This window comes from Mercenaria mercenaria, chromosome 3 (genome assembly GCF_021730395.1).
Source record: "Mercenaria mercenaria strain notata chromosome 3, MADL_Memer_1, whole genome shotgun sequence".
NCBI lineage: Eukaryota > Metazoa > Mollusca > Bivalvia > Venerida > Veneridae > Mercenaria > Mercenaria mercenaria.
Genome location: NC_069363.1, coordinates 78,857,752 through 78,874,314, shown reverse-complemented (window position 1 = coordinate 78,874,314; position 16,563 = coordinate 78,857,752). Strand labels below are relative to the sequence as shown.

The following is a 16,563-nucleotide window of genomic DNA, read 5'->3' as shown; positions in this document are numbered from 1 at the left end:
TCTTTCCAAAGTCAACGTTCGGTAAAATACAAGAATAGCATATTCTAGCATACCAGACGGGGATTTCCGGTATTTCACCGGTGCTGGAAAACTCCATCTTACACCCGGGGTGTAAGATGACTCTCGTGCTGCAAATGACGTATTGCGAAGATTGCGAACTACATATATATATAGAAGATTTATGTAGTAATTTAAAGTATATTTCATAAAACAATAACAATCCAGTACCTTGATAATTCCTCTTTGTTCCTTATAGTACATTTCTTGATTCAAATAATGTAAGTTTATCAAAAATACATAACGTTACGCTGCAAGTGATAAAAACACCTGACCTAAACATTGTTATTTGTCTTTGAAACGTCATGACGTCTTTCCTGTTTACGGACGTTGATTTTCCGCGCTTTGTTTAAATACGCTGCTGTAAGTAATTAGTTCTAAAAAGAAAGCCATTCGTTTGATTTTATTGTTATAATTATTTCTTGAATATGGTATGCAAGAAAAAGATTCTGTCACTGGCTGTATGTGCAGATGGGAATATCCGGCTCTCGTGTAACTGTTACGCGATAACACGGCTGAACCTCGTTACCACCTTAAACAGTTACCTTCGAGGCCGGATATTCCTATCTGCGCCTACAACCAGTGAAAGAATCTTATATGACTAAGTGAAGTATGTAGACACATTTGGCTGATCTTATATAACTAAGTGAAGTATGTAGACAATTTTGGCCAATCGAGCGTTTTGGTTCTGGAACATTCTACCTAAGAGGTCGATTGACTTCATGAGAATGCAATACCCGTGTATAGTTTCATTCAACAAAACACATTCGGACAGTATGACCTGTATGATTCTTTAAAGTAATAAGACTGAATTGCACATCAAATGCATGCATCAGCCTTAAATATATGTCTAATTTTTAGCTGATGACGATGTTACATTTTGTGTGGATCGGCCCATGTGAGGTCATTGCAGTCTTGGTAATATTATGGCTTCAAATAGGTCCACCGGCGATAGCTGGATTTCTGGTGATATTTTTGATGGCTCCTCTTTTACATTTGATTGGAAAGCTGATATCGAAGTACAGGTTTGTTTTTGTGTTATATAAAAACTTACTATTACATCTAACTTCTTTTTCTAGTTCGATAGTTTTTGATGTTAAAAAGATGATAGTTGTTATGAATGTTATGAATGTTAGATATAGAGGTTCTTTTGTTACAGATGCTGTTGATAAAACCAAACGACGACAAGCCATATACCATGTTAATATTTTTGTTGAAAAAGGGAAATAAAAGCATTTGATAAACCTACACTATGAACAATAACTGCATTTATTTCAATCAGTTTAGCTCATTATCTCTTAAGGCATGATCCTATTGTTTATACTTTGTGTCGCACTGAATAGTTAAGGAACTTACAATATATCGCATGACTGGGCCTTTAAGTTAATGGAAACTTAACCGCCTTTGCACGACCATCTATTGTTACCATTTTGTTATGTCGTACATGAGTCGTTGAACGTGTAAACGTTTAAAAACTAAACATTTCCCCAAAACATGAATTTTTTAAAGTGGCCTTTCAGATCCAATTTTTGGGTTAAACAGGTTTTATTTCGTATTACCAAGGATGTGAAAACAAGCTTTCGTAGAAATTTATATAAATTTCATTTCATTTCTCTAAGAATAAATATACGAGTATTGTGCAAAATGCATGGCTTAATCGATATATAACAAGTTTGATATATTTAAATTTTAGCTTTTTAGAGAACAACAAAAATAACACATACTATTTCTAAATATTAAATCTTCTCTTAAGCTGGTTTGTATAAGATCTTAAGGCAAAAGTTCTGCGAAGAAAGTACATGACACCCAAGAATGTGCAGTCTCGCATACCAGAGGTGTATCATGGTTTTATTAGTTGAATATATGGCGTATTTCGCCGATATTCTTAGTTTGATTAGCAGGTAAAAAGTTTTAGCCAATCAGCAACGTTTCGCGACAACTCTTCGCGAACCGATCAAAATCGGCCGTGGAAATAGTAACCTAGTCCTTTCCGATTTCTATACCGAATTACGAGGAATATTTTTTTTTATTTCTTAAAGTAAATGTTAAGGAATAAATCTTTATTAATAGGAAATATCGTTTTTATTTATTGTTAGCAAGTACTTTGCTTAGATGTTGTATGAAGTTTAAATTCGACGTGCCGAATAATAGCGAATAATGATTTGCTGTAACCACTCACCTAATTAGAAACGCGTGTGCATGCTCACAAAATAAAGGAAAGAAATAAATCAGCGGTTCGTCCCGGTATTTTGACGAACATCTGATGGATCAGAATAAAGAATGTGCAGTAAAGTGTTCAAGGTCGGCGCCACAACCATGCCAGTCACGCAAAGAAGTCCCTCGAGGCAGCACTGAATTGTTGCGTTTTCATAAATACATGTGTATTTTGGTGAACTGTTAGAAGTTCATTTCCATAAAATAAGTTGGTAGTGGTCAAGGGACATGGCATGTCCTTTCAAATGATTGCCTTTCTAGTGCATATATTGGGCAGGATAAAAGGTAATGAGTAGCAATTTCTGTTTCGCCAAAAGTACAGAGCTGGCCGCTGATGATTGTTTTTCAAAAAATGTCATTCTTTAAAAAATGCAACCTAAGCGAATACGAAAAAGAAATATTTGACCTAATCAGTTTCCAAAAAGGAGGGAAATACCATGAATATTTCACGAAGATATATTGCCACGGCTCCTCAAGTTCTGCTTTTTCTATCTTTTTTAAAAGGACATGATAAATGGAGTTTCAGATCTTGATTATCGATTTTTGGTGTTTACCGAGTTTCAAAAAAAAAAGGAATGTGGTTTGCCTGTGCTTCTATTTCAAGTATGTCAATTTTGGTGCGAAGGCTTCGAATATTTAGATACATTACTGTTACACCACAATTTAGCACACCTACTGAAGAGACTTGCTAGAAAAGGATGACTTAGATTTGTCTTGTTCTTGATTAGGTTTAATATCAAACGACAAACATATGAATACATCACACTGGATGAAAGCAGTTTTGCAAAAATAAAGTTTACGTCAATTTGCAAAAACTGGTTTCTAGGAAACGTTTTGTTAAGTCTAGTTAGACCTAAATGTATAAAAGCTACAGACTAGTCCCACTCACTTATCATATAACCGATTTAGAATAATTAAGCACAAAAAGCACAACGATACTAATAGAAATGCGTGAGTCGCGATTCTTTTAGGAGAAGTAACTTGACCGGGGGTCCAACGACAGAACAGAAACGCGAAAAGGACACATGAGCGCACAGATAAGCAATTTAGCAGCATTATCTTATAATAATTGAAAGTCAAATAGTAAGTGATGTGTGATAAAATTTAACCTATAACGCTGTTATGTGGGGAATTTTAAATCATATATAATGATATGATTTTTCGTGGAAACAACAGCTATTTTCATTTTGATAGTAGAGCAAGTAAAATTTTATCTTAACTAAAACATTAGATAATTGTTGAAAAAAAATGTTTCACGGACACAGAGAAACGTAAAACTATCTTAGGATAACATGTACAGTAATATAAACCGATTAAACGACTCAAGAGTCGCTAAACTATCTTGCGTCCTTACGAACAGTGATATAACTCATGAAACATTAAAAATTCATGTGATAATATGAACGGCGGTATAGCTAATAAATCACCAAAATGTAATGTAATAATATGAACGATGATAAAACTTTTGAACGTATTTTTATATGAAAAAAGTGCTATATAAATGTAGTACTAGTATATAATAATAATAATAATAATAATGATAATAATAATATTAATAATAATAAATAAAACTCACGAATCCCAAGTATATGATGTGATTAAATAAACAGAGGTGTAACCAATGAATCACAAAAATATCATGTGAGATAATATGACAAGCGATGTAAATTATGTATCCAAAAGGTATCATGTAATATTATGTGCAGCGATATGTGTGTGTGATAATATAAACATCCAAACATCGAACAAACTCAATGCTGTTATAGGATGATGTGAATATCATGTTATATCATGACTCATGTTATAAGTTTATCAGCTATAACTCGTGAATCACAATGAAAATCATGCGATAATATAAACAGCAAAAAAAAAACGGCAGAGGAGAGGGGGTCTAGTGGTTAAGGTATTGACAGCTCAACCAGGAGTTCGTGGGTTCAAGCCCCACTTGCGTCAAGACCATGTTTCTCATATGACACCGGTACTGTTTTATTCTCAGGAAGCGTAGAGTGGTACAAATAGTCTAAGCTTGAAGCTTTCATCACAATCGAGCTAAAATAAATTAGAATTAGTCCACACTAAAATGAAAACGAACAAACTAATCAAGACACACAAGGCTACCTTATAGTAATATAATAAGCAAAACAATAAGAACAAGGCAGTCTGAAAGACAGCTAAATCCCCCGCCACTGCTATGGATAGTGAAAGGGTAAAACCTTTGCTTTTAGCTGTGACCTTGACCTTGAACTGACATGGCTGACTCATGAATTCTGCACAACGTCTTGATGAGATGATCATTTGACCAAAGTTTCATGAAAATCCTTCAAGGGGTTTAGGAGATACAGAGCTGAAACCTTTGACCTTCAGTTGTGACCTTGACCTTGAGTTGACATGGCTGACTCATGAGTTCTTGATGAGGTGATCATTTGACCCAAGTTTGATGAAAATCCTTCAAGGGGTTAAGGAGATACAGAGTGGACACCAAATGGAAGGCTCAAACCTTCGACCCTTAGTTGTGACCGTGACCTTGAGCTGGCATAGTTGACTCATAATTTCTGCACATCGTCTTGATGAGGTGATCGTTTGACCCAAGTTTGATGAAAATCCTTCAAGGGGTTTAGGAGATATAGAGCGGACACAAAATGGAAGGTGCAAACCTTTGGCCCTAAGTTGTGACCTTGACCTTGAGCCGACATTACTGACTCATGGTTCTGCACATCGTCTTGATGAGGTGATCATTTGACCCAAGTTTTATAAAATTCCTTCAAGGGGTTTAAGAGATATAGAGCGGACACAAAATGGAAGGCTCAAACATTTGACCTTGAGTTGTGACCTTGACCTTGAGCCGGCATGGCTGACTCATGGGTTCTGCACATCATCTTGATGAGGTGATCATTTGACCCAAGTTTTATAAAATTCCTTCAAAGGGGTTTAGGAGATATAGAGCGGACACAAAATGGCAGGCTCAAACATTTGACCTTGAGTTGTGACCTTGACCTTGAACCGACAAGGCTGACTCATGGGTTCGGCACATTGTCTTGATGAGGTGATCATTTGACCCAAGTTTCATGAAAATCCTTCAAGGGGTTTAGGAGATATGGACCGGACACGATTTTGTTACGGACGGAAGGACGGACGGACGGACGGACGGAAGGACAGACGCAGACCATTCCTATAATCCCTCCGCCACGGCGTGGAATTAACAACGAAAACAAATAACATGGTCGTCTGTTGAGTCTTACATAAAAGCAATCAACAGTGTGAACTGCAAATTTTGATTTTAATACGATGATATTTGTAACTGAAAGTCAACTTACCTTCGTCCGTTTTCTACATCAATCGTTTAACTGTTATAGATTTTGTCATACGGTTTTAGAATATGAATAATTTTCGATATAATATAAGACGTAAAAATCAAATAGTCGAACAAATAGCTAAAAAGTTCGTAGTGGATGAAGCGATCGTATGCACCGGGTAGACTTATATAACAAAAGAAGTTTTGGCCTGAATAAGGGGAATAAATTCTTAACAACGATATATCGAATAAGCCAGAGTTTCTTCCCTTCTACTCGTTATGCAATTAACATAATAAATGCAATTTTCAATCATGTGTAATAGCATAGAGTTTTCGTCTTCACTATGTACAATAATTTTAAGATTTGTGTGTGGGTGTTTTTCATGGTGTCTGAAACGTACATTTGTAAGTGACAATACTTTACAAGTTAGAAACAAGTAACACTGAAGTATATTTGTGATACTGTTTACATTTAACGTATTAGATATATACCTTAGTTTTTCGATATTGTAAACACGAGAGCCAGTGTCATAAAGAAGTACATCATATGTGTAACTGTCAACATTCATCATTGAAATTTAGATGCTTGTTGGCAGGTGGCCGTCTTGGAGACTTTTTTATTGTGTTTATATAGGTTATATTGATCTTCATTTTGTCCTTGCCGTCGATTGTCACATATGCAATATGTCAATTTTTTATCTCGAATAAGTTGACGAGCCTCATATGCTCCCTACGTCTTGTCAGATACTCCTGTCCGAAGAGGCCTGTTCCAAGAAAGTTCTTGTTTTCATAAAGGCTCTTGCGGGCCTTAGAATGTGTAAAATTTACGACTTCTTTTCTGTTGTTTCGGTGGCATCTGTTCATATCCCGAGCCGTGATGTTAATTTTCTGCCTTTTGCGAAGTTTGAGTTTAGTAAGATGGTCCAAAACCTTCCTTAGTATCGCCGGTGTCTTCAGGTACACCAGACATGTTGAAACACATATCACGGTCATATTGCTCAACTTTATCTATTTGCAGAAATGCAGAATTTGACATTGTTTTCTTCTTGTATGACGGAGATTTCAATTCCGTTGAATAGTCGCTTAGAATTAATTATTAAGCTCATGTATGGCATCGGCCTTTATTTCATTAACTAAAAGTTTATCGATTTCTTTGAGATCTTTGTTCGTCAGTTTATCGACCGTGTTTATTTTTTCCACTAGTGTCTAGTTCGGAGTCACTCCAATCGCTTTAATATACTGTTGCCCTCGGTTTCACCGAAATTAGAAATTTGTTCGCTAATATCATTTTTTGTACTTTTTAAGCTAGTCCTTACCAAGAGGTAAAGGCTTGGTTCTTTTTTCCGAGCCGGTGTTATCGTCCTCGACACGAATGTTTCAAACGGTGGGTGGTATAAGGATTAACAGTACATATAAGGAAATGTCAATGTTAAGGAAATATTTCCAATCAGATTGCTCCCATAGCGATATGTATACATTCTCTAACTTTATACGTCACTTATAGGTTTTTACTTCCCTATGACACGCACTTATTGTCTTTTCTCCATTTTTGATACGAACACTACAATTTCCACCATACTTTTTACAACGGAAGTCTTGTTCACCAACCCAGTTGTTGACACATATGTTTGCGAAGAACCCTGTTGAGTAGAAAACCATTTTCTAAAGAATGAAAATTAACATGCAATACTATAACTTGTGCAAATATCTATTTACTACTTTGTTACTTCCCAAGTTTGTCAAGATGCATTTTCAACTTAATATCTGAATTTGAAGTCTTTTGTTTTCACCACAGTGACGGTTAACATATAGATATAACTTAAGTGGTATTCCAAGCAATTACAACTGTTGAATCCATAAGGATTGATTCCCTCGTCAGTCACCAACGTATCCTCAAGGTTTTACTTATACTGTAAGAAAAATGTCTGTTTGTTTTTTACAAAAAAGCTTAGACCTTCCTTCGAATTACTTTTTGCTGCTACTTGTCTCATCTCATGTTATAAATGGAAATATGTAAATAAAGGTAGACCCCAAGAAATAAACGTGCATTAACAGTTTTCTAGCATTTAACGTGTAAAAACTAAAACAATATGCTGCTGATAAGCCTGAACAAATGTTCAATAATTATATAAAAGCCAATTCTGTTACGATAATGTTAATGTTTTGTCCGTGTGTTTAGGAAAACGTCTTCCGAATATAGAGATAAACGTATCCACTTGGTAAATGAGTTCATAAAAGCAATACGTGTCATAAAATTGTACTGTTGGGAGAAACCGCTTGGAGATCTACTAAGAAAGGAAAGAAGGTAAACTTTTACGATCATTTAGCATGACAAGACAGGCACAACATTACCGTATGTCTTCTATTCTCGATTATTGTTACTAAAATGTATTACAATATTAATTATATTCATAAATTTAACGCTTTGTTGGAGAAAATAGAATTGCTGCAATGAAACATCTATACATCTGTTAAAAGAATAATTGGAACGTGTGATAAAATTCACTACCAGAAATGGTACAATGAGACAAATACATATTAATACGGTTTTTCTTAGAACTATAAGTAATAATAATGAAAAAGAATAATTTCTATTAGATAAAAAAGACATTTTTGATACACAATTTTACGGAATACATAAATTATGCGTCATTTAAATCCGGAACTATTCGTATTGCCACTTTTTATTACGTGAAATGTTGTCGGCTCTAGATGAATGTTTGAAATTGTTCTTAATAGGCTTGAAGTGGACGAGCAAAGAAAACTATTACATATACACCTTGTACAAGACACTTTGACATTCGTTTCAAAATTACTTTTCCTCTTACCTGTGGTAGTATGGATGATGTTGGCTTCGATAGACCTCCGTGCTTCTACAGTCTTTATGGCCATTCGCATTTATGATCACGCTGGACTCACTGTCTTGCGGAGAATGGTGCGCGCTTACACGTTGGCGATTCAAACAAAAGTCAGCCTAAGTCGCATCCAGGTAAGTAACGAAATTATTAAAATGTGAGGTTAAAATGAACGGCAAACACACATAATTGATATTTATTGATACTCTTGTTTCTATTTTCTGATGTATCCAATACACAATTGCTATGTTCTACAATAACTTTATTATGCTATTAATAAAAACAAACATCTGTATGAACTATTTATGTTTTTTTACCTATCTTTATAAATTGGTCTGTAATATCGTTTCAGAAATTTCTACTCCTTGACGAAATATTTGGCGGAACAGAATCAGTGACAGATCGTAACACTCAAGAGGAAGAATGTTATGTTGATTTCAATATCAAAAGTGCAAAATGGGAACGAGTAAGTTATTTTCTAAACCGAGTAAGTTATTTTCTAAACCGACTCACTATTGTTTTGCTTGGTTTCATTATATGCTTCCAAAGGATCTTCTTTTTGATTTTATTTACTACCAGTGATACAAAACAATATTTTAACACAGTTGTTCGAAGTAATCATTTGCTGCTGTATATGATGATGTTGAAATTGTGGTTTTGATGAAATGGTTTTCAAATATGTTCTCATGATAGAATGCAATGTTTTGTCAAGTTGACTCTTGCTATATTAAACAGTGATCTGTTTCGTTTGCTTTTGTACAGGATTGTGATCGGTTGACTTTAAAGGACGTGTCGGCCAGGGTAAAAACTGGGAAAATGTTGACTATCATTGGTCCAGTCGGTGCTGGAAAGGTATGACTTGAACTTACAACGATCGGTTTATACCATATATACGCGAAACTAATGTCTCTGGTTTTTTTTGTTTCTATGAAGTTTGACGTAATTTCGTACTTTATGTTTAAAACAACTTGTTTCAGAAAAAAACATTTACCTTTAAAACATTTTTAGCTTTGTCGAACGACATGATGACAATAAAAAGAAAAAATAATGCACAGTTTTTGAAACAAAACTTTTTCACAGTAAAATCTGTGAAATGTTGGTGAAATGATAAATGGAACATATAAAACACAATTTTGAATGCAGAGAACAAAAACTTGTAAATATAATTTACTACTAATATTTACAAAATCGACACTTAGTAGTTAGGCCTAAAAAATGTTTGTTTCCGGTATCCCGGCCTACCCTAAATTTTTGACCCGACCCTTAATGTTTTTATGGCCTTGGAGATTTCGTTTTCAATGTTTTAACAAACAGTTGCAAAACTGATGTTTGAAATAGACTCGCTGGTGCTATGAAAGCATAACCCTATTATTTGTATTAATTTTTGACACAAAAACAATTTACGAAAAGTCCCACTAAATGAAAAAAATAATCCAAAAAAATAAAAAAAAAAAAAAAATACCGACCTACCTTCCCTTATCATGTTACCAGAAACAATCATTTTGTTAGGTCTTTTGTATAGTTGGACAATGTACCTTGTTGTTGTCTTTTATTATCCGCTGTTTTTGAACAAATGAAACTAATACTTTTAAGTGGTGACGAAATTTTCCATGTTGCGACAACCATGTACTCTATCGAATTAAATGGCGCGAATTTATTTGAGTTTTTTTTAAAATAACGGTGTTTTTTACAGTCATTCCGGATGCTTTAAAAACTTACACATGGGTCCAGTCTGAAGTCAAAACATTTAATCGTCAGTCAACGTTACCTTGATGTTATAAATTTTAGTCTTCGATATTGCTGACAATATTAAAAGAGCTCCCAGAGGTTGATGGAGAAATAAATGTTTCCGGTCGTGTGGCGTATGCTAGCCAAGAGCCATGGGTATTCTCAGGAACTGTACAGCAAAATATTACTTTTGGAAACGAATTTGATAGGCCGAAATACAACAGAATACTGAAAGCTTGTGCTTTAGATAGGGTAAGATTCCAATATTTCTATCATCTGCAATTTTAAATGATCCTATATTTCCTACATGTTTTCTGTGGGTAGATTTCATCCAAATGCTGTTCAGAGTTATATTTTGTGAAAGTTAACATTTGAAAAAACAAAAGTGCCAGTTCAAATTATGGAAGAACCCCTGTTCAGTATAAAAATACTGTTTCAAAAGAAGTAGAGCGTCTTGCACGAATTTTGAATCAACAGGGTGCTAGAGTGAAAGTTGTTCAAAACATTATAACATTATCTGTCTAGAACAAACGCAAACAAATCCGACGCTGCTAATTTTTTCGCTTGCGATCTATATTTCTAGATCAATTTCTAACATACTAGATTTTCAACAAGAATTCAATAATGGTATTCACTTCTTTTTGTAATTTCTCAGTATCACTTATTTTTCTTTAACAAAAATCTCTGTAAACGAAATATATTTTGTTTTCAACCTATCTCTGAAAAGATGACATTAACATGTTTATAACATTCAATGAGTCTATTATTAATAAACATTTTGTCTTTTACACTAAACTTCTATACATAGCTTAGTTATTTTACAAGATGACTGCAATATTGAATTGGCAATGTTAACGTTGCCGATTTATCTGCTGGGGCAAAACAAAAGAGTTTGATGAGTCTCGGACATGATGAGGTCATTCAAAACATTTTTGCAGCCTTCTGACTCAATGTTCAATACTTTTTTCTTTTCTAAAGTCTAAACTGGAAATTGAATTGTTTTAAAAAGTGAAATATAAAGCATGTAAATAGAATAAGACTGAGCGCGATGCGATGCAAACGTGATTATTTGAACGCCTTTTGTAAAATATATCACAGAATCGACTTCGAAACAAACGATCAAATATACTAATCAGTTGATACTGATTTTCCGCACATTTTGGATAGATGACGAATAAATACGTTTAAACGTGGAAAAAGGTAATAATGTCTTCCACATTTTCCCGTTGAAACTAACTATGCAGGCAATCTCAATGTCCACAGGTTATCTTGAAACTTGCATAATTCAGGTTGAGCTTAGTTCGAAGCGCTGTAAAATCGATGTAAGCGTGATCCTTGTAGCGGGTAGCAGGACCTTTGCCACTACCATATCAGAATCATTTTGCTTGGGTTGATAGGCGTAAAATAGGTATTTGAAAGTCACTGTTATTTCTGGTCGAATCTCAACAGATATTGAATATACCATTCTAGTAAAAATCTAAAGTTAGACTATTCTCCATAATTTAAGGATATATCCGTCATGCCCAACGGAGATGAAACTTTGATTGGTGACCGCGGTGTGATATTAAGTGGCGGTCAGAAATCTCGTGTTAGCCTTGCACGTGCACTATACACAGATGCCGATATCTACTTGCTTGATGACCCGCTTAGTGCTGTGGATTCTATAGTTGGACAACACATTTTTGAAAAGTATTTCTTACTTTAAAAATGTATAAAGTATTACGATAATTTAATAATTGTAATTGAATGTTTTAATATTTAATTTGAAGAAGGTCATCTTAGTGTAGTCTGCAGTAATACTACAATTCATGATATAGTTATAGTAGTTCATATGATAAAGTATTGCATCACGTTACTTACAAGATATATGATACCTTTAATTTGTATTCAAAATTATCATGTTTGTATGAAATGAATAGTAAAAAGAAACCTAAAAAACAGAATATACACGAAAAGACAAACAGGGAATTGTGGTTTGTCACCTCCATTGTATATAAAATATATAGTTTTATTCATATTTTCTGTCAAGACTTCTTAAGTTTGAAGAAGAATTTAATTCGATTATGTTGTTTCTCATTTTATTAAATATCATTTACTACATGAGCAATTATGATTTTTTTCATTGGAGCGGGGATTAATGATTTGTTTTATTTACTCTGTCACGCCCTCTTAAGATTTTTTGTGTTCATTATAAGCATTAGTAGCATTCGAATTATATAAGTTTTTGTTTTAGTGTTATACAAGGCATTTTAAAGGGAAAAGCAATAGTTCTGGTCACTCATCAGTTGCAGTTCCTGAGATTTTCTGATGAAATAATTGATCTAAATGAGGTAAGAGATAATTTTCCTAATGATGGTAGATGCTTTAACACATTTGCTCCCCACATAGTATAAATCCTCCAGTGTGTCTTAGTTGTTAATGTGCTTTTTTTTTGGTCGCACTGTCTTATATGCTACGTCATGTATAGTATTAGGTATGTCCGCCGTGGCTCCAGTCGCCCGAATTCCTGTGCTTCACACTCTGGTTTCGTATGAGTTACTGAACTATAAATGATTTAGCTTCCGCCTCGCTATCCGCTTTTCATGACTAGAAACAGAAGAAAAAGTATTATGGATTCGCCACGAGTGAAAATACTATTTTCGAAGCTCACTCGATGAAATATAATAACATCTTACGTGAATAACATATAATCTGTATGTACGTTTGTATTGTGTCACGTGCTGTTATTCCTAACATAGCGGTAAATTTAAACAGTGAAACAGCATTCTGTCTTAAAACGTGTGTATTTTCTTTTTAATATTTTGGTTTCAATAACTTGTAAACTCCCTAATCCATTCGACAAAATGTCATGAAAAACTAAAGCTTTGTTAAAGGATTTAAGATGTAGATGAATGATTTTCAAACTGAATATAGAATATATATGTGCCAACAAATTATATTTAGGAAATATCTCATATTGAATTAATTTGCAGGGGAAAATGGTTGGTAAAGGGACATATCAGGAGTTATCACCTGTAATAAAGCAATACAACAAAAGTAATGAACAGTCAGAAAGCCATTGTGAGACACATGCGCGACAAGATACGTAAGTATTTTGAAAACAAGATCATTTCTGAAAATTAAGATTCTGAAATAATACATCACGGACAGTGATTTGGCGTTGAATATAACAATTGTTTTGGTTCAGTTGCGAAAGAAGTATTTCACGAGGGCACAGCCCGAGTGATATAATATAACGCATCTGAACGACAAACGATGATTTTATTCAAGAGCAAATCACTGTTTTAGATAATGTTATTTTGATTATAACACGAAATTAGGGATTTTTATCTACATCTTTGAAGATATTCACCAAATTTGTGCCTGTTTTGTGTTGTACAACAGTTTTCTTTTCCAGCGCCCCGCTTTGATTTTAGACGCTATGGCGTAATAATTGTGACGTATAAATACTTATGTGTTGCATAATATCACACACTTTCAGTCTTTTTTATTTAACAGAGAAATACGTCGGGTCATGTTAGAATTTCTCTTCAACGATATTTAGTTTGAGAATGATGTGTAAATTAATATTTCCTTACCTCTGGAAGAGTTTTGGCAGTTTTCAGGTCAAGGCACAGTTACATGAAGACAGAAATAATTTTGGATAAGATCAATAAGCTAAGGACACAAAACATGATAAATGATATAATAATCGTCTCTTGTGTACGACCTTTTTCTGATTTTTATGTACAGACAGAAAAGCTGTTCTTCATAGTGAATTTTCATATATTGTAAATAGAATACACGCTAGATCTACTGGATTGATCTTGATAGGGGACTTCTGTACATTATATATTATTCTAATCTGGTTTACCATATAATTCTTAGACTAATAATTACATATAAATTAGGCAAGCAGAATCCAATGACAAAAATGAAAATGTTCGAGGCTCGGTTTGATTAAGCCTGTCCACAGACGGTTGTGGAATTGCATGCTATCGTCCATGTCCTTAAGCACCAGACTGAGCATAACTGTACATTTGCACATGTCACAGGTACAAAAAAAAAACAATTTAGAGACATCCGCTGACATATATAGCAGAAACTTAATTTTAAGTTTTTGATCACTCCGAATTGGTTATGCCCCGCATGAAAATAATATGTATTTTTAAACGTTTTCGTCCCACAGTGGATCCCGCAGACAACATGATAGGCACGAAGAAGATTTGCCAGATTCTGAAATAATTCGTAGATCTAAGCTGTCTCTTACTTCGATCAGTCCAGACTTCAAGGTAGGCAAACTAGTATTAATACAGTGGCGAATAAAAATGTTTACTGAAGAACCATAATAGGTCCTTTAATGTCGGCTGTATTTGCTTTTTGCCACTTTTTGAAATGTGTAAGGTTGTTTCATCATTTTGTGCGAAAATCATTTAGACAACTGTTTGTGTTATAACAAAAGGGCCGGACCGGGCTGAAATAATATGTGGCCATCCTCAGTCATTGAAATAAGAAAGAAGCATATGGTAGGATTTGATGAAGGTACTTCATAGAAATACTTCATACCAAATTCTTACGAAAGCGTCTATGCATAAAAAAGTCAGGTCTGTGTTTGGAATATTTCCATTTATTGTAATACAAAAAGTACACATTATATAATACTGGTTGAAATATTGAACTCTGATGAAAACAGTTTAATGGAGAAAATGCCTCTAATGTTAAAACGGTCGCAGACATACCATTAATAATTTCAATAATAGCAAAAAGTGGACAGATCAAGTCAAACTGTGTAAGAAAACTTTCATGTAATTAAAAATGGCAATTTACACAGACATGGTATAGCAACATATACAACTTTCACTGGCTTGATTCTTACTTTCGTTTTAAATATTTATTAAATCTAATTTAGATTTTCTACAGAATAAAGAAGCATAAAATAGCTCTTTCAAAATTTAGGATTTCCTAACATAAACTCGCATTTTAAAGAGATCGTTATAATAGTATACACAAGGAAGACAGAACAATAGTGTAGTTCAAATTTTATAGAGAGTATCATTTTTTATAAGTATTTCGGATTTATAAAGACATTAGAAAGTTATTCCTGAGGTCATGCTTCTGTAGATAAATTTTTTATCTATCTAAGTACATTTATCTAAGGCACCTTTTCAGACAGAATATTGAAAACTAGTATGTATATTCAAATCTGGTGTTAGTGTTCACAGTTTAAATTACTTCTTTTATCACATTATAGCTTGAACCGATTTACAAAACTTGCCGTTATTTAAAGTTTCTCTCACTTTATTACATGTATATCTCTGCACTATAATTTGTAATGTAGCAAGAGGCATTATAATGCTTATCAGCTATAAAAATATTGTTGTTTTTGTTGTTGATAATGATGAGGATGTTGTTAGGGATCGGATCTCTCTTTCACAGGTCAGTAAGTAACTGGACTACAAAATTAAATCGGTAACATTAACCTGTTTGGTTGGAGGCCCATGTATTGATTTAATATCCTTAGTAGAAAGAGACAAAGACGTCCAAAGATATATCCTTGAACTTGAGTATTTTCTGTACCTTTGTCTATCCGATATATTTATAAAACAAAAACACAATTTTACATTTTATTTTCAGCCTGAACCTGTCCAGGTACCGTTGGAAGAAGAAAGGCGTGAAAAAACAGTAAAAGCGACTACATATAGCCACTATTTTAAAGCTGGGGCTGGATTATTTCCAATAATAATCATGACAATTGCATTTTTAGCAACGCAAGGAAGCTATATCTTTTGTGACTGGTGGCTTTCTTATTGGTGAGTAAAATATTTTGCTCTTCTGACATATATTCAAAAGATTTCACGTTCAAATGAACTTTTAATTTCTTATCGACAGAAATGACAAATATATTTTCTTACTTTAATACGCATGATAATTATAACAACGCATCGAATGTTATTAACATCTGTAACACTTATGAAACATTATTTAGTTATTTATTGACAGTTTGCACCTTGGATCTTCTGAGATTTAGGTAACAGAAGTTTCAATATCTTGAAATTTGCTTTTCAAATATCTGCCACAACAGATATGCAAAATCAGTTTTGACAGAAATGACAAATATATTTTCTTACTTTCATACGCATGATAATTATAACAACGCATCGAATGTTCTTAACATCTGTAAAAGTTTAGAAACCTTACTTACTTATTTATTGACAGTTTGCATCTTGGATCTTCTGAGAGCTAGGTAACAGATGTTTCAATATCTTGAAATATGCCTTTTCAATTATCTGCCACAACAGATATGCAAATGCAATTTTTTACGTTTCCAAATTTTACAGGCGCAGTAACTTTTGAGACCAGGAAAACATCTTCACAACTTGAAATCTTTGCTATGACGAATGAAATGAAATACCTTAAAGTCAGAAATTTACACCACAG

General features: G+C 33.8%; 1 protein-coding gene across 3 annotated transcripts in view; it reads left to right on the top strand.

The window, feature by feature from the left end:
* The window catches only part of LOC123524233 (ATP-binding cassette sub-family C member 4-like), a 108,630-nt gene that overhangs the window by 66,489 nt on the left and 25,578 nt on the right, over nucleotides 1-16,563 (top strand). For all 3 annotated transcript variants that reach the window (XM_053539009.1, XM_045302285.2, XM_053539008.1), the window contains exons 7-17: nucleotides 919-1,082; nucleotides 7,743-7,868; nucleotides 8,303-8,552; nucleotides 8,771-8,884; nucleotides 9,181-9,270; nucleotides 10,207-10,398; nucleotides 11,654-11,835; nucleotides 12,380-12,476; nucleotides 13,119-13,231; nucleotides 14,315-14,417; nucleotides 15,760-15,935. In XM_053539009.1, coding sequence (XP_053394984.1) covers nucleotides 919-1,082; nucleotides 7,743-7,868; nucleotides 8,303-8,552; nucleotides 8,771-8,884; nucleotides 9,181-9,270; nucleotides 10,207-10,398; nucleotides 11,654-11,835; nucleotides 12,380-12,476; nucleotides 13,119-13,231; nucleotides 14,315-14,417; nucleotides 15,760-15,935 — 1,607 coding nt within the window. The remainder of the gene's footprint in view (nucleotides 1-918; nucleotides 1,083-7,742; nucleotides 7,869-8,302; nucleotides 8,553-8,770; nucleotides 8,885-9,180; nucleotides 9,271-10,206; nucleotides 10,399-11,653; nucleotides 11,836-12,379; nucleotides 12,477-13,118; nucleotides 13,232-14,314; nucleotides 14,418-15,759; nucleotides 15,936-16,563) is intronic.